Below are 22,892 nucleotides of genomic sequence, written 5' to 3'. Positions count from 1 at the left end.
TTAATACCTCTGTAACACTATCCATATAATGAGTTAATTAGCTGCTTAATAAGCATGATTAAATCAATAATAAGAGTGCAATTATCAGCAGTGACTTAGTGATTGGTGGCCTTCTATGCCATTTGTAATGGAGTTATCGTTGCTCGTCTTCAAGGTTTTCTTGCTGTCTGTGTTTGATCATTGTTTACTCCTGTACAAATATTGATAACACCAGTTTTTAAAAAAGCACCTACAAAGAAAATAATGTCTTTGAAATACCAAATTTTTGAATTGATTGGATTCCCCAATATTTCTATATACTATTCAAGGTAAATGCTGTCAGCTCCAGCTCACAGGTGCTCACACCCATCCTTGTTCGCACAGAACTGGGATAACCAATAGCATTTCAGGATGGACCTTTTCTCCTAAAAACTCTCTCTCCTGATGGGATAAGCACCATGGCCCCCATGCAACACATCACTTCAGACTCGTCTCAGCTTTAAGCACACAGTGCTCCCTCTGTACTCAACTGAATTACAAATAGGCTTGAACTTATGTGCATGCTTAAGATGTATTAGTGCTGGATTTGTGCCAGAATATTTAGCACTTTTGACCAACCAAACCCGTGACAACAAAAGCACAAATATCTTGCACTTTGTTTAGTCGTTTGTGAGCTCTGAGAAACAACAGTGCACCTTTTTACTATATTTCCATCTGAAAGGAGAAGTAAAAATTAAAGATTTCAAAACCAGAAGCTGCCCAAAGTTTTTCTTTACTATCAGCTGAACACATAAAGCTGATCACCCCATCTAGTTGCAAAATACTTTGTTTTCTGAAAACCAAAATCTGTGCCTAGTACTTCGCATAATTTCTCCCCATACACTTTAATTGCAACAGCTAATACATCTTCAGCAGCTAGAGGTTTTTAAAAGCAAAGCAAAGAGAAGTTTTCCTTGCTCTAGATCTCTAGAGGGAAAGATTTAAGTCCTTCTTTCTGATGAGATAGGTGAGTTTCCCTCATTTTGCAGGCTATGCTACAAGTGGTTGGACTCCCATGTGCACTTCCATAGCACTCGTCAGCATCATTCAGGAAAGGCAACAACGCCATGGCCCATGGGTCTAATGTTTTAAAAAAGTAATTCCAAGTACAATGCAACCAGACTTAAGAGACATGCAGCATCTTTAAAGTGAAATCTTAATGTTTTAATTAGAACGGAAGAAAATTGTTCTCTACAGTACCAGCAGTATGCTAAACAGTGCAAGGCTGAAGGACCAGATTTCCTCCACTGCCTGTCCTGCACTGTTACTGTGCAGTGCCAGGACAGCACCTCCCAGAAAACATACCTACCCTTTCCTCACTACAGAGGGAAATCTGAAATCCAGCATCATTATTACTGCTCTGCTATTAAACATTCTGGTTCTGCCATTTGCAACAAGTGCGTGTTGTCAGTCTGAGCCTGGTTAATACACTCCCTCTCAGTTACCTCTGACCTTGTCCTCTCCTGCCACCACTCTGCCCCTGAGCAGCCACTGATGTCTCTTCACCAAACAGCAGGATGTACTCAAAAAAAGGTTGCTACACATTAAACCTAAATTTTGCTGCTAGAAAATCCTCCCTAAAGCTATGCAGTCCTAATCTGAATCTGTCAAATATAAGAGCTACAGACAATGGCGTTTATTGAATCGCAGTAACTGGCTACCTAGGAAATGAAACTGGTTCCAGGCAGGTTCCATATATTCATGTTTGCATGAACAAAACTATCCAGGAGGCAAAGGACTAAATATTCATCTGAGCAACAAATGCATAAAATAGCCAATATTAACAAAATCAACTGCCACTATTTAATATGCATGTTTCAAAAAAAAAAAAAAAAAGCTATTTTGAATAACTAAAACAGACAAAACTGATCCAACATTAGGAAGACCTAAAGTAAAGTTCCTCTGGCAGAGATTTAACTGGCCAGCTTTGCCCAATCTCCCTCTGCTTCCCCTCCAGTTTTATTTTTTCCCTTTGTATATTTACTCAGTCTTTCCTTAAGATATTGTTATGTTTGAATATGAGTATAATCTGTGACTTTATTTTCCTTTTTGGATACTACCTTTGCTCCTTTCTCAGGCAACTCATTTGGACAACTATTTTCTAGGAAACCAGGCAGGCAGGCACAGAGAGCATGTCTTGCAAAAACTAGGACAGAGATTTTGACTTGTCAAGAAAATGTGAGAAAATTTTACTGCAATTGAGAAAGAAACGCACAGAAAGACATTAAGTTGAATTCTGTTTCCCCCCATAAAGAATTAAAAAGAATACATTTTGGTTAGCAGACTACAATTTTAGGGAACAATTGATATTTTGCAGGCATAAATTAAGTGCTCAACTTTGTACCAGAAATACCTTAAACCTGACAAGCCCTGATTAATTTGTGGTTAACTCTTTGTATTTAGACCTTGACAAAGCAGTAGGCTATATATCCACAGGATAAATTCATGCAACCAGATAATGGAGAAGAGATATTATCTTTTCAAGGACTTAATCAGATGCAATTGCTTGGATGTCCTCCAAACAATTAAATTTCTCACCCTGCTATACGCAGCTAGAGGGGTTTTATCATTTTGCCTACCTCAGTGCCTGAATTCCTCCCCCTCCCAAGCCAGCATCTCTGCCTGGGGAGGAGGGGCTCGCAAGGACCACTGCAGTCCCACGGCAGCAATGCAATCAGAGCAGCAGCCCTGCAGGCAGCTCTGGGTTTGCTCTCTTGCAGTACAGAGGATGCTCTCAGGGAGGAAAGACGTCCCCTTTGCCATCTTCTCAGCCACACATAGCCTGTGCTGCTCAGAGAGTCCATCTGCACTGTCCTGAAAGGAACCGCAGCCTCCCTGAACTCAGCAGGGTTTGGAGCCCAGGCCCCAGCACAGGCTGAATTTTTGCTGCCTTTGTCCTTCCTATTCTGCTCCCTTCCCTCCTGGGTTTTATCTACTGACTCAGCATGGACAAAACATTTCAGGCTAATAAGGAGCCCCTAAGAATGAGGGTTTCATCTCCCAGCACCTAGTTACACTCAAAATAAACCCAAACTTCTGGGGCAGTTGCCCCAATCACTCCTCCTGTATCTCCCCTTTAAACACTGCTCCCATTTCAATATCAAGGTCCTTTCTAACCCTTTCATTCCTTTTTTCTCATCTTCCTTCAAATTGACTGGTTTTAAAAGAGCACCAGCCTTGTTTGCTCATTTGCATTCGGTAGTAAACAAGGAGAAAGGGGCAGCTTTGCTGTTGGGAACAAAGGGCTACAATTTTGAACAGCTTCCCTGCGGATCTTGTTTGGTCACAGCATCTCTTGGCTTTCCAACCCAAGGCAGATTGTGCATGTGGCCTTTCAAGCTGAATTTATTGCATATGTTCAGTGGTTCTGCTAATTGGACCTATGACTTCACCACAATTCAGTGAGTTTAGCTTCAAGGATGACAGGCACGTAGGTCAACAAGAAGATACATACAATGTTATAAAATACACTAGATTTAGCCATTTTAGATTAAACTCATGCACTTCTAAAACCAGGATTTGAACAACTTTCCTGTAGATTGGGTGGGCTAAACAGAAACAATTCTAAAGGAACTTTACAAAATCTTTGCAAAAAATACGGGTTTCTATCTGCAACTTAATTAGTATAATCAGTCATTCTAAAATAGCCTTTAGTCAATGGCTTGGTATACTATATAAAAAAAAATTAAGCCAAATAACTGTAAATTGGATATTTATACTGAATACCAAGGACTATAATTAGAACTGTTACCATGCATCATTCCTCTCCATGAAAAGCTTTTTAAAAAGCACAAACTTCTTTAAAAAACACATTTCTCCGAATTATGTCAAGACACCAGCAAAAATGTTCATGAGAGCTGTGGACACAGCCAACAGGTCACACACCAGGGCAGCACTGAGCAACTCAGAGGTCATTAAAAAACTATAAACTCTGCACGGGCCTTATTTTGTAGCAACGGTCCTTATGCAAGACATGCAAAATACATTCTATATACCAAGAGCAGAAAAATAGTCACTGCTTGCCATTTAAAAGGAGATCCTTAAAATGCACAAGAGCAAAAATACAGAGGTATTTTATGGACAGGAAAACCAGAGATTAAATAAACTGCTTAAGTTCAAACTGGAAGAGTCAGTGGGAGAACCCCCGATTCTCTGTTTGCTGCTTGGATGACTTGGAAGTTTGCATACTTCTCTCTTTTATGTGGGCAGTATGTGCTGAGTGTGCAAAACATTTATTAAGCCTTCTTTAAGCATAAACAGACAGCCTGATATTACAAAAAAGGTAGACAGAAAAATATCAGATAGGAACATCAAACAACATATACTTTTCCATAACTGTTAAAAAGCGTTGGTTGTTCCTCAGGCTGCCCTACTTAGAAACTTTGATTGTGCACCCACTGTCATGAGACATGTTTTCCTCTCAACATCTTTTTAATCTTTTCAGACTGGTAGAAAAACAGCAGTCTTTAGTTATCAGAATTTTGATGTTTAACAGCTTCAAAGTGCTGGTGGTTTCAAATTAAATCAAGTGGTAGGAAAAACTAGGACTGCAGGTATCCAGTACATTCACCAATTCTCCTTGAAGATGGTTTTTTTTGCTTAGATGGTACGAATGTAATAAAGGAAACGTTTCCCACCCACTTCTCAGCAATACTTCACTATGGGATGTTTTAACTTTTCAGAGTGTTTTGTAAGAAAAAGGAAACTGTCCACAGCCACCCTCTGGAACATACTGTCTGCTACGACCTGGCAAAAAAAAAGAGCCTCTTTTGAGAGAGGTTTCCTCAGCACTACAGGAAAATGTTGCATTTGTTCTCACAAAGATTGAACCTCTTTTCTAGCTTTCTGCATCATGAGATGTTTGGTACATCTATGTCTACTCTTGGGGGATCTTTCCCCTCAGGCATAGTGAGCACCTTAGCTAGGCTTATTCACCTGTGCTTCAGGGTCTACTCAGCACTCTATTTCTGAATAATATTTCCATTAATTTACATACAGTCTGAGCATGAAATCATTAGCCTCAGCACCAGAGATGATTGCTAGATTCATACAAATCCAAAGGGAGCAAGAGAACAGGTTACAGACTGAGATCACTCACACACTGGTATTTCCTCACAGGCCAATGGTAAATTCAGCAGATGAGATGGTTGCAAATGCTCAACGTTAAGCTAGAGATTAATGAATGAGAAACAACTGCATTTTCAGAGATACCATGGTAAGGTCCAGAGGAAGTGGTGATGCAGAAAAAAAAAGCAGTGTGAGAGAAAACAAAATTATTCCACCTATGAAGGAATTTCATGTAAAGCTATGAATGCCTGTATTTAAAAGACATTCTGATTCAACTCTGGAAAAGTGACTGTAGCTAACTACAGTCAGTGCCTCAGTTCTACCCTTGCCTTCTATTAGTAAAATTCATGTTGGGAAGTGGAGGCAATATCTATCCAGGGGATACTGCACAACTTTGGTTTTCTACAAGTTCCCAGAGAACACTGGTGACCACCTCCAGGGTGAATTTGAGGACAACACACAGGACATGTCACAGGGCAGGATGACTGCCCAGCTACCTGTGAAAATCTTGATTAACTGAAGGAAGTCAATGATGAAGTTATTCTGCATCTTGACATTTGCAAGTAATTCACCAGAAAATGAACCAATGCGCTCAGAAGAAAGTGAGTTCCACAGATGTGTCTTCTAACAACAACAAATAGGGCAGGTAACAGTATGGTTTATTAGAGGGCACAGACAGAATTGTATCACATGGTTTCTTATTTTAATGCTGCCTTTAAGGAAAGCTCTTTAGAATAGGCAAATCAGTCTGCTCTAACTGAAAGGTAGATATCAACAACTGCACTGACTTTTTAATTGTTCTGAACTTTGTGAACTCAGAATGTAATGCAGAAATTGCTGGTGATACTGTAATTTGAAGAATTTTGAAAGAAAGGAGACAGAAGTTAGAAAGAGACCATTAAACTTTCTGATCTAATGATTTGTTCTTTTCAAATTGTCTTTTCACTAAAAACAGAATTTTTAATTCCTTTAGGAATCCATGACAGCACTGGAACAGAATCAGACTGTAAATGACAGAGATGAAGAAAGAAATTATTTATACACACCCGCAGCACTTCTGAAAACACTGCTAACAACTTTGTGGACAGCTTCTCCCTAAGGACCCAGCCTGGCCAACAGCACTGGCTGAGCCAGGCTTTCCTGGAGCCACTGTGAAGGGAACATGCTTCCTCTGAAATTAAAGCCCTTGCAGCGCTACACAACCTCTCCCAGTGTAAGTGCTCCTTACCACAGATGGAGACTCACTGTAGGAAGCAGGGACACTCAGGAGATGCCTCACTCGGGGCTATGGATGTGCTGGTGCAAAACACACAGGTGGGAGTCACAACCAAATAAATCCCTGACCACTATCTCCCCTCCTGCTCCTGCCCTGAACACAAACAAACATCACACAGGCATTACAGATGTTTTGCTGAGTATAAATCCTTTGCTTGCAGAGGGTATGAGGTTCTGTACTCGGGCCAGTGAGAGCACAAAGATGCCACACAAGCAGCTGCTTAACAGAGCACCACCCCTGGCTTACAGATCAAATCATCATTAGTGGAGAGGGGTATTTGTGGTTACTCCTCACTACTAGTGAACTGTGCAAGTACTTAAATTCATATTGGCTACCAGTTGCCCGTAGTCTGTCAGAGCTCAAGGATTTGCATAATGATAATGCTTACTTTAAAAATATGATTATGCAAAAACAGCCACTTCAGCAGCTCCAGGAAATCCTTTTACAACAGTCACAATTCAGCAGCTACCTGTCCCCTCTTCTGACTCTCCTCTCAACTCTTACTCCAGAGGAGCCTGGTTACTTAAGAACATCTTACTTCAAGAGGCTGCGGCCACAGGGTTAAGGACAAGCCTGTAGCTCAGAGCTGAGTTGACAGGATTTCACAAAAAAAGTATATATACTTTTCCCTTCTATATTCTACAAAAATACAAACAACTGACATATTATACCTTCATCCCATCTATGCATATGTACTTATTGGGGTATTACAAATGAGTGTGAATACATGAATGTAATTCATAGAATGATTTGGGTTGGAAGGGACGTTAAAGATCATCTAGTTCCAACCCTCTGCTATGGGTAGGGATACCTTCCGCTAGAGCAGATGTCCTTTCCTTCACAAGGGAAGCAAGGGACAAGATCACAGTGGGGTTTTTTGTATTTATAGGTTATTAATTATTATTAATTTAACAGGTGAAGCACCAGGCACACCTGGGATCCTGACTGGCTCCTGGTAGAGATGGGGTCACCAGAGACACCAGGCTTAATGCCACTGATAGAGATTTTGTTGAAGTAGCCTCCACTAGGCACTATGATATATGTCATATTACACCCATGAAATAAATGCAGACATTGTGTGTAACGTGCCATGATGGGACAGTGGATCAGGTACAGACAGTGTTAAGGTACAGACCTTCATTTCCTGCTTGTGCTCATTAGCAATCAGTGTGTTAACAGAGGACGTGGATACTATCACTTTCATCAAGAAGTAATTACTTTCATAAAATCCCATTAATTTCAGTTGCATAAATATGGAGTAGGATATATTCTGCATAAACTAGGATATCAGAAACATAAGTGAAACCCTTCTACCTTGTACTTTTCCCTTTAATTATGAATGATTTTCAATGAAAAAATAGAAAGATACTGAAAATAATTCTCAAACTGAGATTTAAAATTGATACATAAAACTGTGATGGCACAACATGCAGCTGCCCAGTAAGTTGAGATCCAAAACTGGGAATGGAACACAGCTGAACAGCAAAAAGTTAGGTAAAATACATCATTCAGGTTGCTGAAACAAATCATAAGAAGTTTTCTAAAGTTTTCAGATGAAGGTGACATGTCCTGTATCTTTCTGCAACTACAAAGGCAAAATAAAGTTTTAATTCTAGTACATAATACAAAGGCACTAAACTGCTTGTGTACATCTCAGGGTAGTAAATCTCATGTGGTACAAATTCATACTACTAGTCATAACTTTCAGCTTATTTGCAAAATTATGATTTATTAAAAAAAAAAATCCCAGGGTGAGTTTTCTTTTCAATTAGCAAAACAATCTTATTTCAGTCTAGTTCTCCTGTCCACATTAGTCTTCCTTGAATAAATACTAAAGAAACATAATGTTGGATTTCTCTTCCAAGTCACCACACAGTGATTTCTGTAAAAAATAAACCCAAAAGCTGACATTTTCCATGGGGGGCAGTAATTACCCACCTTGCAGAGCACTGGCTAACAAAACAGAACTCCACAAAAATATCACATCAGGCAACACGTAAGAAAGATTTTTAAAAGTGTTATACAATCCCAAACATCCACCAGAGATACCAGAGCCTGAGCTGCTGAATGCCCAAAGCTGAAGCTGCAAGGATGGAGGATACTCAATACCTTGAAAATGAGGACATTGCTTTAACTTGTCTCACATGCACTGAATTATCCTCTGAAGGCACCTTTTGCATTTAAAATATAAGGCTATAGCCTGAGTTAGACAACTGAAGTGAGGAACAATGTGGGGCAGCTGTACCATCTCTGTTGAGCTCATCATCTGAAAGAGGCTCCCCCCACATCCCATTCTGACAGGGAGGCATTATTTTACAGAGTGCTAAAAGGTTTCCAAGTAGACAGGCAACACTTCTCTATTTCTTTCCTCTATCCACATCATATACACCAAGAGCCTAGTTCTCAAACCCCCCTCATCAAACTAGGTCTGACTGAGTGTAACTCTCAATTTTAGCAGGTGCTTGATCAGTTCCACTAGTTGACAAATATTTTGGCTCACAGGAACAAGCATTTAGTGAATGGCCATGGGGTACAGATTCAAAGTATGCATGACTTATCCTGAAGCCATAATTCAAGCAAGTTAAGAGCTTGAAATCAGCAGAACTTTGACTTCTGGCACAGGGTTGAATATATTCATAACCACATAATGTGATTTTTTGCTTCAAAAGCATCCCAAGTCCCCCTTTCCCAACTCTCAAAAAAAAAAAAAAAAAAAAAAAAAAAAAAAATCACACCAAGCCAAAAAACCAACCAAAAAAAAAACCACCACAAAAACCCAAACCCACCAAAAAACCAACACACAAACCAAACCAGCCTGGCTAGGAAAAACAGAAGGTTAAAAGACTCCATTAATATCAATCAGGTACTGGAAGCAGCATTAATTTACACTCACTGACAGTTCAGCTGTAAATCTAGTCACTGAGCCATCTTCCTATAACATGAAGCTGCCCATTGTTAGTCCTCCCTCTTCCCCATCTCCTCCCACCACAAGCTGGTAACATTAGGCACAACTTGGTTTATAACCCAAACTGACATTTGCATAGTAACTAAAGGCCATTCGTTGTGACTGCACAATCCTGAGGCATCAAGAAGGTGAAGAGGAAAGGGTAAATGTTCTAAACCTGCCTAAATAAAAATGTAACAGTGCAAAATTTTTCCTAGGTTTATAAACAACGAAGTAACACTGTGCAGTGCCCACTTCAAATGATGCTGTAGTGCTACCCACACAACACAATGAAATCATTTCATTCCTTTTGGGGGTCATCTTCAAAGAAGGAATTGTTTTTCCAGTTGAATAGAAACACTCTTTCACCACCAAGCTCCATGCTAGTAAGAATTCAACATTGTTAGTAGATATCTCATCCACCAGTGCCCCTAAATATCTATCAAAAATACCTTTCCACATTTAATCAGATTTCCCTCTGATGGAGCATCATGTCCAAAATCAAGAATAGGACTAAAATTTTCCTCACACCTAGAAAAGATTCACTGACTTAACAATTTCTCTTTCAGACCCTAAATAACACGATCTGTTCACTTACCATAGGTCACGTTCCCAGATGTTAGAGCAACATCTGCCTGGTTTGTGCCTTACCACAAATGATTTAAGGACCAATCATTTGTGCCCAGTCTATCTGGATTCTACTACTCTCAGTTTCAACCGCTCAGGAACCATGAAAGAGCTTTGTTTAAAAACCATGGAATTACTATTTTTTTTAAAAAAGGAAGGAGATTCTGCTTGTTCTCTGAGTTAAAAGCTTTACCTGGTAATTGGTAGACTTGTTTGCACATCAAAATAGAGGTTTGTACTAAAACCTTCACATAGCTGAGATCTGTAAAACATTTGACAGCCCTCAGAGAGCTGAGGGGAAAGGAAACGAGAGCTGGAGTGGGAGTCTCCCAGCTAGGAGATGATGATGCCCTCCTGGGGTCCTCCTGTCCCTGGGAGGTGTTTCCAGCTCTGCTAGGCTGGGCAGTCCACACCATCTCTCACAGGCCCTCGGAGATGGGAGCAGAGCCCAGCCCAGAAGATGCACAAGCTCCTCCAAGCCACATGAGCAGCTGCACACCTACAGGTTGATCACTCCTGACACAGCATTTCAATTTATATCCATTAGGAAACTGCAGGGCAACTTTTCCACCATCCATGAAAGTTAACAAACACCATGAGTCTTATGATGAAATTAGCAAGATTTGTGACGCTGGCATTCACTGCTTTCCCCGCTGCCCACAAGTTTGCAGCAGCACAGGATGTGACAGCAACAGCCTTTAACATCTCAGGGACAGCAGCAGCCAGACTTTGCATTACGGTCAAATTATTCTGTGTTCCCAAAGAACACACAAGCTCCTGAGCACTACACACAAATGGAAATCACTTCAGCCCTTCTGAATATTGTATAAAACATAAATCATTGAGTATGTGCCAAGACCTGCCCTTCTGCTATGTACTGAACAGAGAACATGGAAAAAACCCTCTGAGATTTCACCTTTATTTTAGGAATGGCACTGACTAAGCAACTAAATTCTTTCCAGACATTATTACAGGATAAACAATTTTTAGTTTTCACAAACCAAACTATGCGCGACAGAGCTGCACTATAAAGTATCGAGCAAGCCATCCCTTCAATCACTTATTTTTAAGGGAGGTTTGGCTTGTTCTGTGATACCACTTACGGCTCAGGTCTGCCCTTGGATGTACTCAAACTATTTGCAGTGTAGGACACTGCACAACCATCCAGAGGCAGAACTGCATGAAGCTGTAATATAAACTTGAACAGAATCAAGGGGAAACCTGTATAATGCAGACCCTTCACTTGCTGGCCCCATCCCATTCTATTGCAGGAGTTAAACTGTAAGGTCTGAACCTTTCAGCACCTTTCAGCTGAGGCCTGGAATGTCTTGAATCCAGGGAAACAGAAAGAGTGTGGTGGGCCCATTGGGCACAGAAGCACAGCATCTCTAGAGAGTGAAGAGCGGCAGTTTGAGAACGCCTCACCTTGAAAATAAGTGGGATTGGATATAATACAGGGTTTTGTTTTGTGTGTATTTTTAAAAAGGTCATGCCTCTCATACAAGGATTGAAGCAAGCCTTAACAGAAACGTTATTACACTGTAAATGGCTTAACCAGTCAAAAGTGGTGAAATATTACCCTCAGACTGCAAACCTCCAACTAAATAGGAACATAAATCAGCATGACTGTTGCTGGTATCACCAAGTCGAGGACACTGGGTGCACCCACCAGCCTTACTTTCTAACCATTGGCTGCCTTGGGCTCCTTACTGTATAAATTATCCAGAAACATTAGCAGTCTCTATTGTTCCAACGTGATTGGAAGATTCTAAAGGATATTTCTGCATACTGCTTAAGCAGAGGGTTAGCTTTGTGCAGTATCATGTGATCAACAAAAAAATCCCCGAGTACTGCTTGCTTGTGGGTGGTGCAGAGGAACAAGAAGTGACTCACAACTCATAGTGGAAAAATTGGGGGGAAAATGTTTTAAATAGTCAGGAAAGTACAAAATGGCAAACCACAATTACTGGACTTCCTACGCCCTATGTACTGGGTAACAAAACCATGTCTTTGATATGAGAAGACTGATGCCCAAATGTATAAGTGTTAAGTGAAGCAATTGCTGCTTTTTGCTCCATTCTCCTATTAGGAAGGGCCTCTATACATGCCCTGAATCTGCAGAGTCCTAAGGAAACCCTGAAAGAAACTGGAATAAGCTACCTAATACCAGTGTGACACAGAGGGGTCAGGGAGAAGGAACCCAAAAAAAGCATTTGGTGGAGCAAAGGCTTTCTATTTTCTTTTATTCTTAAGATTCAGAAACAAACTCACATATTTCACGTAACAAAGAAATCCATATATTTGAGATCAATAGGCAGATATTTATCCATGTGCCACTCTAGTTGCTAAGAGATTTCCTTTCTACAGCACAACGTTGTATAAACAATAAAGCATTTTTGTCCACAAAGCAACTGTCTCACCTCACTGAATCAAGAGCCTCTCACTGACATACCCCTTCTATATTGTTCTAATTACGAGCTGTAAGGAAGCACCCTCACACAAAGACAGTATATGGATATGGCTGGGCATGCTATTGTTAAACTTGAGCACATCAAGTACAACGTGGGCTTCCTGCAGCATGAGTAGAGTTAGCTGAGAGACTGCACATTTTAGCTCACAAGCCATAGGTAAATATGGGTTGATAGACAGCTCCTACAGTTCTTTACTGCTGGGGTCATTTTCAGCAGGGGAGGAGGGGGGAACCCACCCTGACAGATACATTACAGACCTGCACACAACCTAAACAGCAAACAAGAAAAATATTACTAATTCAGGCTGGTTTGAAACAGCAGCACCTCAAAACTGACCTCAAAGACAGAAACTGATTTCCATACTGCTCTTTATACTGGAAGATGACTCAGAAGATCTATAATGTATACATTCATACAGAAAAAAATACCTACAGTTTAGATGGCTGCAGCAAATGTACTGCAGCATGTTAAAGAGTCTCCTAATGTGCTCACTAGAACAGAAGGCAGTGGGTTTCTGAGTGCTTTTCATTATGTATAGTACTGCCACGGCAGAGAAGAAAGAGAAAAGGGCAGGGAAATGCTGACTCTCGCCCAACCAAAAGATGCACATATGTTAGAGGAAATCTACATGTCATTTAGGAAGCACATGCACCGCTTCTCTGAGCACATGAAGATTATCCAATCTCCCCTTAGGGGGATTTCACAAAGGCACACAGAAATACTACAGACCCAGGTTTCCGTTAATACAACCGGCTCCTTGACATGTTCTTGAAAAATTATAACAAAATACAGCCAAAGACAAGAAGTCGTGGCAGGGCCTTATTTCTAGGGAGCAGAATACAAGGTGTCATTTCTAAGGACATATCCTCAGAGCTGCCAAAGTGGCTGGCCTCTTTATCTGTCATTATGCCACAAACCGTAACTATTTTGCTTTATACCTTAGAGAGAAACAGTAAGCCTAGAATCACACAGAGGATCCTGAACTGAACAATGAGCAATGCAGTGCCTACTGAATTTTTCAGATCCTAGTTTGCTGAAGGTTTTCTGCAGCTAAGACAAATCTACAGCAGAGAAAAACCAGGCTCTGTGATCTCAGTCAGATATTTCCCTAACAAAAGAAAGTTGCTAATAACAGACTGTTACGGCTCAGTTCTGTAAAACAGCCCACTGCTAGGAAAAAAGAGAAACACTGAAACACCTTATTTTTGTAACATAATCCCAAAAATGGATGTTTCAGAAGCCAAACATGTGACACAGTCCCAACACAAAGAAAAAAAATCTGCCTGCACACATCTCTTTTAAGTACATGTATGTAAGACTAAACTATTACGCTGTTAAACCTATGAGAAAGCTCAGCATTTAAACTCGTATCATGGTTACAAACTATTTTCAACTCACAGACAGTTTGCATATCACAGTAATACAAGTGGGAAATGAATGCACACCTTCTGCATCATCACTGCAATCAACTAATACCCAATTAAACATTCAGTTGCTTTGCAAACCCCACAGCCGTGGTCACAAATGCTATTTTACAATGTTAACAAATTACTCTGACAGCTACCAAGTTACACGTAAGAACAAGCTTTGATACTTCAGTTGCAAGGTAAGAAAATTAAAACAAAAGAATCCCTGCCAGAATTTGGCACAGATCTAGATACCTTTTTCTTCCGATCCCGGGATCTTTTCCTGTGTTTTCTTTTTTTCTCAGTTTCTTCCTCAGCATTTATTTCTAAATCCCTGTTTTTCTTTAACTGTGATGCTGCGTGAGCCATAATGCATTAAAAATCCTTTACAACAATGCTCCCTTGTAAAAGGTGATTTCCTCGGGCACCTTTAGCCAGCCCTTACAGCAAATGTTCCAGTGATTGGAAGGAAATCTGTGACCAGAGCCAGGAACACATTCAGGATTCAGAGATCTCGCAGAAGCTTGCAGTCACTACAAAAATACATAGTTGCAGATTTCTTCCTGTACCTTTCTGCACCTGAGCCTTTATCAAACAGTGCAGCCATCGTAATGCATTTAACGTAATGAAAAAGACATCTGGGACAGAGAAAGCTGTATTATGGCTGTATCCCCTGCCACCAGCTGGAAGTGTCTAAGTGACTCCACTGAAGGGGGAATGCTGAAAAGGAGGGCTTTCTATTAAAAAGAATTCCAGAACAATAACATATGCTGCATTGTTTTCTCTTCACTAATCTTCAAGCATGTTTTTAAAACCTATTAAAAAAATGCAGTGTTAACGATGTACATTTCTCAGCTAGTTTTGTATAGTAAGCCATTTAACCTATAATGAAATGGAGCAGCTCCTACTTTAGGTTAACTGCTGATGGTGACAAAAAAAAAATAAAATAAAAATTTCTTTTTACCATGGAGACTGACTGCATTATGTAGAAAACAATGCATGCATTGCCATATCTTAACAGTGTGTCCTTTATCCCATTTTTCAATTCCAATACATTTTGTGGAGAGGATTACAGAAAGCCCTGTTGTCTTTTTTTCTTTTTTTTTTTTTTTAAACATACTTATTACAACACATCATACAGAGAGAAAGATGCGATCACACTACTGTGTGAAACAGGCATTTAATTCATGGGAGATTTTCCAGCACCATCCTTTTACGTGGTCAGAAAGGGAAATCGGCACTATTTCCATGTAGTTGGAAATGTACTTTTAGGCTTTTATGTCAAGGCTTGCTTCAATCATCTTACTATTTTTGCCACCTGAGTCCTCAATGACTGCAGCTTTTGAATATTCATTATAGGAGGTAAAATAGCAGCAGTATTAAGGCCTGCAGGAGGATATTCTACTAGGATGAACACAGAGCAAGCATCTAGTAAATAAGGAACCATATTTTTCTGTACAAATATGAACAATCAGCAGCTTGCCTCGAGACTGCTGTTTTTAACCTTTCCCAGTATTCCAAGTAGTATACTTTGCAATAATGAAGATTAGCATTTTAAAGCAGTCTGATTTCTCTCAGATAAGAATCAAAAGTCTCTCCAAATGAAACCAGTGTATTTTACATGGTACTAGCATTCCTTTCCAGCAGGAAAAAAACCAGAATTTGTTGTAAAAATTAAGTTAAACATAAATTTGAAGTGCAATTAGACAAGTCATGCTGAATCTTCGGAGCATAGCATAAAATCCAGAGAGGTCTCACAAGGTTGTAGATATTGTTTTCCTCAACTTGAGACGTTTTTTGAATTCTGGTTGCTAAGGTCCAGTAAATGACACGCTTTAGTTTTCACGTAACATGGCTAAAAGTAAAACAACCTTTTAAATCTCCAAAACAGAAACTACTTTGAGCACATTGTATATTGTCCAGAAGGCAACACATAGTGCACTATTTGTCTACTGTTCACAAGCTAACAAACTAGGTTTAAAAAGTTGTTTATTTTGGAGTGACTTTTAAGAAGTGGTCGAAGATGAAGACCACAGTTATGTGACCTTAGGGATTTTATTTCCTGACGCAGTCAAATCACAGGTTCACGTGTATATCTAAAACTTCTGGTACCTATACACCACCATGTACCTTCTCCCTACTCCTCCTCCACAACTGAAAGACCACTGAAACCTCATATAATGCTGCCATTGGAAAGTTGTGGAAAGAGGAATGTTGCACTTGGGCAACGCCTGGTTTTAAACCAGAATCAGTAAATTCCCACTTCTCTATGTGCTATAGAAGCTTGAATAAACATATTTCTATTTTTAAAGATGCAAAGACTAAACCCCAAGGATGCCCAGAGCATATTTTCAGCTGTAAGGCATAACTCCAAGCTGTCAAAGGCCACATTCAGGCAGGTCTCTGGATTTTGGCCTGGCTCTCCAATGAAGCACAGGGCAGCAGTGAGGAGACTAGAGAAGGGAACTGGCAAGGCTGCTGGTTTAAGGGGGCTGCAGAAGGTATCTCAAGAAGGCTGGTGGAGAAACCATAAAGTTTCAGCAGGAAATGGAAGACTGCCTTGTGCCTATTAACAAAAAAAAAAAAGGCAGAGAAAAAGCACCCAAGGCTTCACTTTCTAGCTTACAAGCTTTGTGCATGACCTTGCCAGTTATCCTCTCAGAAGCTTGGGTCCTTCTCTATAAAATAAAGTTGACATTAGTTCCCCTGTCTGACAGAACGCAGTTATTAGCGGGGAAGTGCATAGAAAATACAGCAGAACCAGAACTGAAAATGGATTCAACAAAATTCAATAGAGCTGGATCCCTCTTATTCCCAGCACATTTCCATCTGGATTTGAAAGACTCATGAGCCTTTGCCTTAGGAAACCAACTTCTTATTCGAGCCACGGTTGAAGTGAATGCTGCTGTCATTCACCGCTTGCTTGCTAATCCTGTGACATCCCATAAACCTTTTAACCATACTAGCCTGTAATTAATGCCTCAATAACCTCATTAAATGAAAATACAAATAATGTATTATAAAGTGTTAGGTGTTTAAAATACTTGAAGCGTACTTTTAAAACTGTTGGCACAGAGAGTACCACGCGCATCTGCAGCTCAAAAGCCCAAACGCCACCTTAAGCACAGGTCCTATTCTATGCAGGTGGAAAGCAGCCCAAGCTTTTATTAATGAGAATAATACTAAGAAATGAGGATAATAAGTGAACTCACCCAATCCCTTGAGATATGCATAAGTTGAAGGATTTTATCTGTCAGCCAAGACTGCTTCATCCCAAGTATCTTCTCAGCTAATTAACCAATTGGACGTAACAGTAGATGTTTTTATCATGTGGATTACAAATGCTGCTTGAACTACAGAGTCCAAACCCTGAATTAGATTTCAAAAAGCAAAAATGCCTTTTCAAGCTAGGATTTTGAGAAATTAGGGTTTAGCTAGTAAAGTAATGATAAAAAAAAAGAAACAAAACAAAAAAGATCCCTTATAGTTGGAGAGATACTAAGTAGAGAGATTTTGTGTAGCTTGCAGCTTAGAACAGTCTTAAACAGAAAAGAGGTTACAAAAGAAGTGTGAGTAAAAGATTCAGACTCCTGTGGAAAAGAGACTGTACATGTACAACTTCTGCTTTTGGGGAAATGGTGAACTGGCACCATTGACTGGAAGGCAATATGGCACTGCCAGATGAAAGCTGGATGAAGTGTGAAGGTCTTCATGCCAGATATGTCATAACTCACTTCAAGGGAATTAGGTACTGGAAATCTTCATTAAGTGCTTCTTTTCAGACTTCAGTAAAATAATTAAGCTATTTGATTTCACCCTTAATTACAAAGTTAATGAAATGCCAATGAGTGTTTCAGCACAATCCATAGGGTCCTGATAAAGAATGATAAACTGTATCTTACTTGAACAATGGGAAATTTACACTTTCTGTTAGCACAAGGATAATGTCTGCTTAGCTTCATCTACTCACAAAGTTGTAATAATAATGGCTGGGAAGTGATTTTATCAACTTGAAAGTCAAGTATGTCATTTGGTTTAGTTTAAGCTGCTAGTCCCACTGTTACAACTAGATTCAAGAGACTGCAGAACAGCATTGGCACAAAACACTGAGACACATTTAGAAAAAACACAGGAAGTTATAGTGGGAAAAGGTGTTCACAATCTAATTACTGGTGTTAATTCATCAACTGGTCAGCAGCTTATAGAGCAAAGATAGTACCATCACTCTTACAGTTCTTTTAAACAATTTTACAGCACAAAAAAAAAAAGATGAGACACTTGTGAAAACACTGGTTTACTAAGAATATGCCAAAAAATAGATCTGTGAAAATCTAAGCATTTTTAGGGAAGATGGAACACCATAGAAATATTCAATATTTACACTCCTTGGATCATAATGGATCAAAAAAGGCTTATAACCACACACAGTGCTAGAAGGTCAGTATGACAACTTTTACTGGTAAACAAAGTATGTTACATTTTTCTAAAAAAAGAGAGTTATAGGTAGAATAGAAATAGCAAGTAAAGGAAAGTAAAACACATGGAGAAAAATAAACCAAATTCTGATTAGGTTACTCTTAAATTCCTAATTTCTGAGTTATCTGATACAGAACAAATTATAATAGGGGGAAGGGAGTTTTTCTGTCACTATAGCCCTGCTTGAGATTATTTTCTTGAGAAAAGCAGTGGAAATGGGAAGAAAACAAAAGAAGAAAGAAGAATAAGATGTACTAAAAGTAAGGGCAATATCAATTAACCAATTCATGAAAATAACACCTTGGGAGAAGCAGAAGAAATAAGAGTTCTGATTTTAAAAAAAATTCTTTGTGAAACTCAGTTAACCACAAAAGAACCTTTCTAATGAGTCTCACAAGATTCATCTGCTCATGTGTTAGACTAACAGGCTTTATGTCTCAAAAATAAATAAACAAAACCAAACAAGATTAAAAGCTTATTTAGCATCATATTATTTTTATCTCCTGTTCACATATCTGATGTCCAAGATAGGATGGACCCATCTCCAAACATGCAGAAAATCAAGGTCACTAACTAGCAAATGAATGGAAAGTAAGAAAAGTCAAGTCTGGTTTTGCTCTTCCAGTTTGTTGCATTAAGTTCCCCCTCACCCACCTGCTCTTCTAGCAGAATTATGTTTTGGCAATAAGAGAATCACAGAATATGCTAAGTTGGAAGGGACCCACAAGGATCATCAATTCCTAGCCCTGCACAGGTCCATCCCCAAGAGTCACACCATGGGCCTGAGAGCATAATACAAACAATTCTTGAGCTCTGTCAGGTTTGGTGCTGCGACCACTTCTCTGGGGAGCCTGTTCCAGTGCCCAACCACCCTTTGGGTGAAGAACCTTTTTCTAATATCCAACCTAAACCTTTCCTGACACAACCTCAGGCCATTCCTAAGGTTCTGACACTGCTCACCACAGAGAAGAGATCAGTGCCTGCCCCTCCTCTTCTTAAATGACCTTCTTAAATTTCCCACTTAAAATTCAAGTAGAAATAGTAACAACTGTAAAAGTAAAATAAATAAAAAAATAAATAAATAAAACCGAACAAAATTCCAAGCGAAACAAACCACCACTACAATAAAAACCAAAACTAAACCAACCCACCCCAAAAAAACTCTCAAACTCTCCCCAAAACACCCACACAGAAAACAGTCACAGAATATGCTTTTTACTAAACACTCCAGATACATCACCTGCTTTCTGAGCCCAAACAAGCTCAAAGCAGCAGTAACATTTGATCTTGAAGAATTAAGTGCAAAATTATTATTCCTCTGTGCATAGGTGGCTCAGTTTGGTTCAACTGATGAAGTTACTCCTCCTGCCGACCAGCACACTCAGAACATGAGAATGGTTGACATGTCTGTGAATTTTAACTTCAAGTTTGAGGCATGACTTTTAAAGAAAACTACAGGTTTTCATTTGCCCTTAAGACTTACACTGTAAATCAGGACAGTTCAAAAGCTGACTCAAAGCTCACTCAAACCATGGCTTCAGGGGCAGGGAAAACAGATCAGTAAATCTTCAACTGTCCCAGGCCACCACGCAGCCCTGATAAATCATCCTGCAAACAAACTGGGAGAGGGAAACAACGTGCTCATGCATCAGCAAAGAGAAAGTGTGACTACAGAAGACTGAAGATCACCCAGGACCTGGGGATTGCCAACCTTGACTTTCAAAACAGCGCAATTTTGTTTGAGGCCTATACAGAAACAGGGAGCTCAAAGTGACAAATTAATATCAACTGTTCCATGAGGATGGTGTAAAGGGTTCCATCTCTGACTCATAACAAACTAAGAAAAAGGTACTGGGCTATCTTATTTATAGAGGCACACTAATTGGAAGATAGATTTTGCGTGGGTTTGTGGATGGGATTGCTGAGCAGCCCAGGAAATATATCTGATGTAAGGAACACTGGTAAGAGTAAGATATATAACCTCTAAATTGTTGCTGAGCAAACACAGCAAAACTTTCTTCCTATTCTTCCTTCGCCAAGAAGAATACTGCTAAAACCTGTCATTTACTGGGAAACACTGAAATTATACAAGCATGCACTTTTAGAAAAGGTTTTTCTACTTTTTTCCCTGCAATTCAAATACCAGACTACAACCAGGAAACTCCTATACAGAGTATCAGTGCCTTAAGGATGCTGACAAAGATCATGGAAATGGCAGTAAACTGATTTCAAACATCTTAAGGGGTAGCAGTTATATCCCAGACTGACACTACATCACAATTAGTGACATATTTTTCAACCCTTAATTGGAACTACTTAACAGTGTTCTGAAGCCACACATTCAGTATATTAACTTTCCTCAGATTCCTGCTCCCATAGTTTCTCTCTGCCTACTCTGCCATGCTCTCCTAGCTCCTGCAAGCCCCACGACAACAGAATGACAAGAAGGTCAATGGACCAGGAGGTGCTACATGGCACCAAATCAAGTTTTGATCTGGACATTTTGTTAGGTGCAAAGTACACCAACACAGCCAGGAAAAGCTACCCCTGCATATAGGATTAAGTGCAAAAGCAGAATTTGTATCAGTTTTACACTCCCACACGCAACTTAAACGCTGTCTGTAATATGATGGGAGGATCTATCCCGTCCTGGTGAGATTCAAAAAAAGAAATGCAAAAGGCCATTCATCAGGATTTTATGGTTCAGCTACAGACCTCACCCTGAGTGGTCAATTAATCACTGCTGCATCTGTTAACTTCTGCTCCAACATGAAAGCACTCGCCAATTTGCTAAACCATCCCGTGAACACTGAGCCTGTGGTGGGGTTTCCTCCAACATAAGGGAAGCAGATATCATGGTGGTGGCTCTCAGAAGCACCTCTGCCAGGTCATCCACTCTCCAAACAGATACAAGAGGAGTTATTCCCTGCTAATCTCAGATGGAAAACTCCCTGTCTCAGAGTGGTTTAAAAATAACCCAAAGCAGCAGTAGAAAATGTCTTTGTGGTATTTCAAGTTTCTCGGCATCAAGTCCCCGCCTGCTGTCCCTTTTTTGGAGCAGTAGCAGTCTCACAATAATAAAAGCTACATAAAAAGCTCTACCACTGCAGACCCACAAAGGTGCCAGGAAGTGAATGTGCTTAAGCAAATGAAGCTGCCAAACAAAGAGTGGGGTGGCACCAACAGTCACAAACACATGCAACACCTCTGCCTGCAGGTTAGTAGATCACTTTCCAGTACCCTTTAATTAGTATTCTTTGGTGGATTTTTTTTTTTTTAGGTTTAAGCCAAACATATACTTTAGACTAAAAGAAATTCTGACCAAGTGAGCCTTCACATCAATGACTGCACAACACATATCCAGGCGTAGTAGGCCTCTCTGCCTTAGGAAGATACTGTGACCATGAAAATATTATTTAACCTTCCCTGCCACGACACAGTCACAAAAGGAGATGTACTTATAATTCTGGACAAAGGCAGCACTTTATCACCTTATGAAATGGGCTATTTTCCCTGCCCACCTCCAACAGGAGGGAGCTGCACTAAGTGACCCAGTGCCTCTATATTTTTCCGGCTCTGCACATCAGGAGCAGCTTAATTGTTGTTTTATTTTAAAATACAAAGTTGCTGAATAAGTGTAACAAAGGACCCACCTTCAAAGATCACAAGAAAGGCTCTCTTTGAAGAAGTTTCCAGCATTTTCCAGTTGCCCCAAGACTTTTACCTGTATAATTTTTTGTTCAATTTCTGTGGTGCAAGAATGCAGAAATTATAAGAAAGGAATTAATAATGGTTCCTTTACTTGTCTGAATGTTAGGTGGGTCTTCTCAATTTTTAATTTCCCTGAACTATTGCATATGTAAAAATCTACCACTAACATTCTATATGTCTAAGATAAGGACAGCAGATACATGTGAGCCAAAAAAGAGCTGCAGTTTCAGTTCCTTCCCTGTTCACTGCCACACTTGTGTGCTAGACCAAGGCTCCCTCAACAAGCGTAGAGACATATTTACTCACCCTGACTTTAATTGCAGACTTTAATTTTAGCCAAACTCAGTGCAGAACTTTCAGTGAAGACACTAGTTCCTACCAGTATACACACAATTTATTAAGTTTTAAGGAAACATTCAAAACAAAAATTACAAAAGCAAAAAAGACATCTCCAGCCCACTCTAGCATAAGAAACTCATTTAATTAGATTCCTTAATTATTCAGTATTTCTTTTCCTACATTGCAGTGACCATCTTTGCCTCATTCCCAAAGGATCCTCTCCATAATTAAGTCAGGGAATCACTAAAATCTCAATATGCTGCTCAAGTGAGAGTTCAGCACTTTACGTGTTTTGCACATTCTATGCAGCAGTAAGTTGACTTTCGTATGAAAAAAAATGCAAAAAACCAGAATCATTAGCAATCAATAACAAAAAGTAGAAGAATATCCAATGCATATTTTTCAGGTGACCTTTTTCTGACTTGTTCTTAAGTAAATTCTTACACCAGTCATAAAATCTACAAGTTTACATTTAAAACAACAGCATGTGAAAATCCTCAGTTTTCTGAAAACAAGCACTAATATAAAAGAAATCCTCAGGGTAATTTCAGAAACAC

General features: G+C 39.6%; 1 protein-coding gene across 6 annotated transcripts in view; it reads right to left on the bottom strand.

Moving 5' to 3' along the window:
- The window catches only part of ANK3 (ankyrin 3), a 204,340-nt gene extending 189,654 nt beyond the window's left edge, over positions 1-14,686 (bottom strand). For 2 of the 6 annotated variants that reach the window (XM_027694110.1, XM_027694111.1), the window contains exon 1: positions 14,065-14,686. In XM_027694110.1, the coding sequence (XP_027549911.1) occupies positions 14,065-14,178 (114 nt within the window). In that variant the 5' untranslated portion in view covers positions 14,179-14,686. The remainder of the gene's footprint in view (positions 1-14,064) is intronic. The other 4 variants (XM_027694109.1, XM_027694108.1, XM_027694107.1 and 1 more) reach the window with 4 other exon arrangements.
- Positions 14,687-22,892: the final 8,206 nt, after the last annotated feature.

Source organism: Neopelma chrysocephalum, unplaced genomic scaffold (assembly GCF_003984885.1).
Source record: "Neopelma chrysocephalum unplaced genomic scaffold, ASM398488v2 Primary Assembly neopelma1_96, whole genome shotgun sequence".
Lineage (NCBI taxonomy): Eukaryota > Metazoa > Chordata > Aves > Passeriformes > Pipridae > Neopelma > Neopelma chrysocephalum.
Note: the sequence above shows the minus strand (reverse complement) of the source record. Positions and strands in the feature narration are given on the sequence as shown.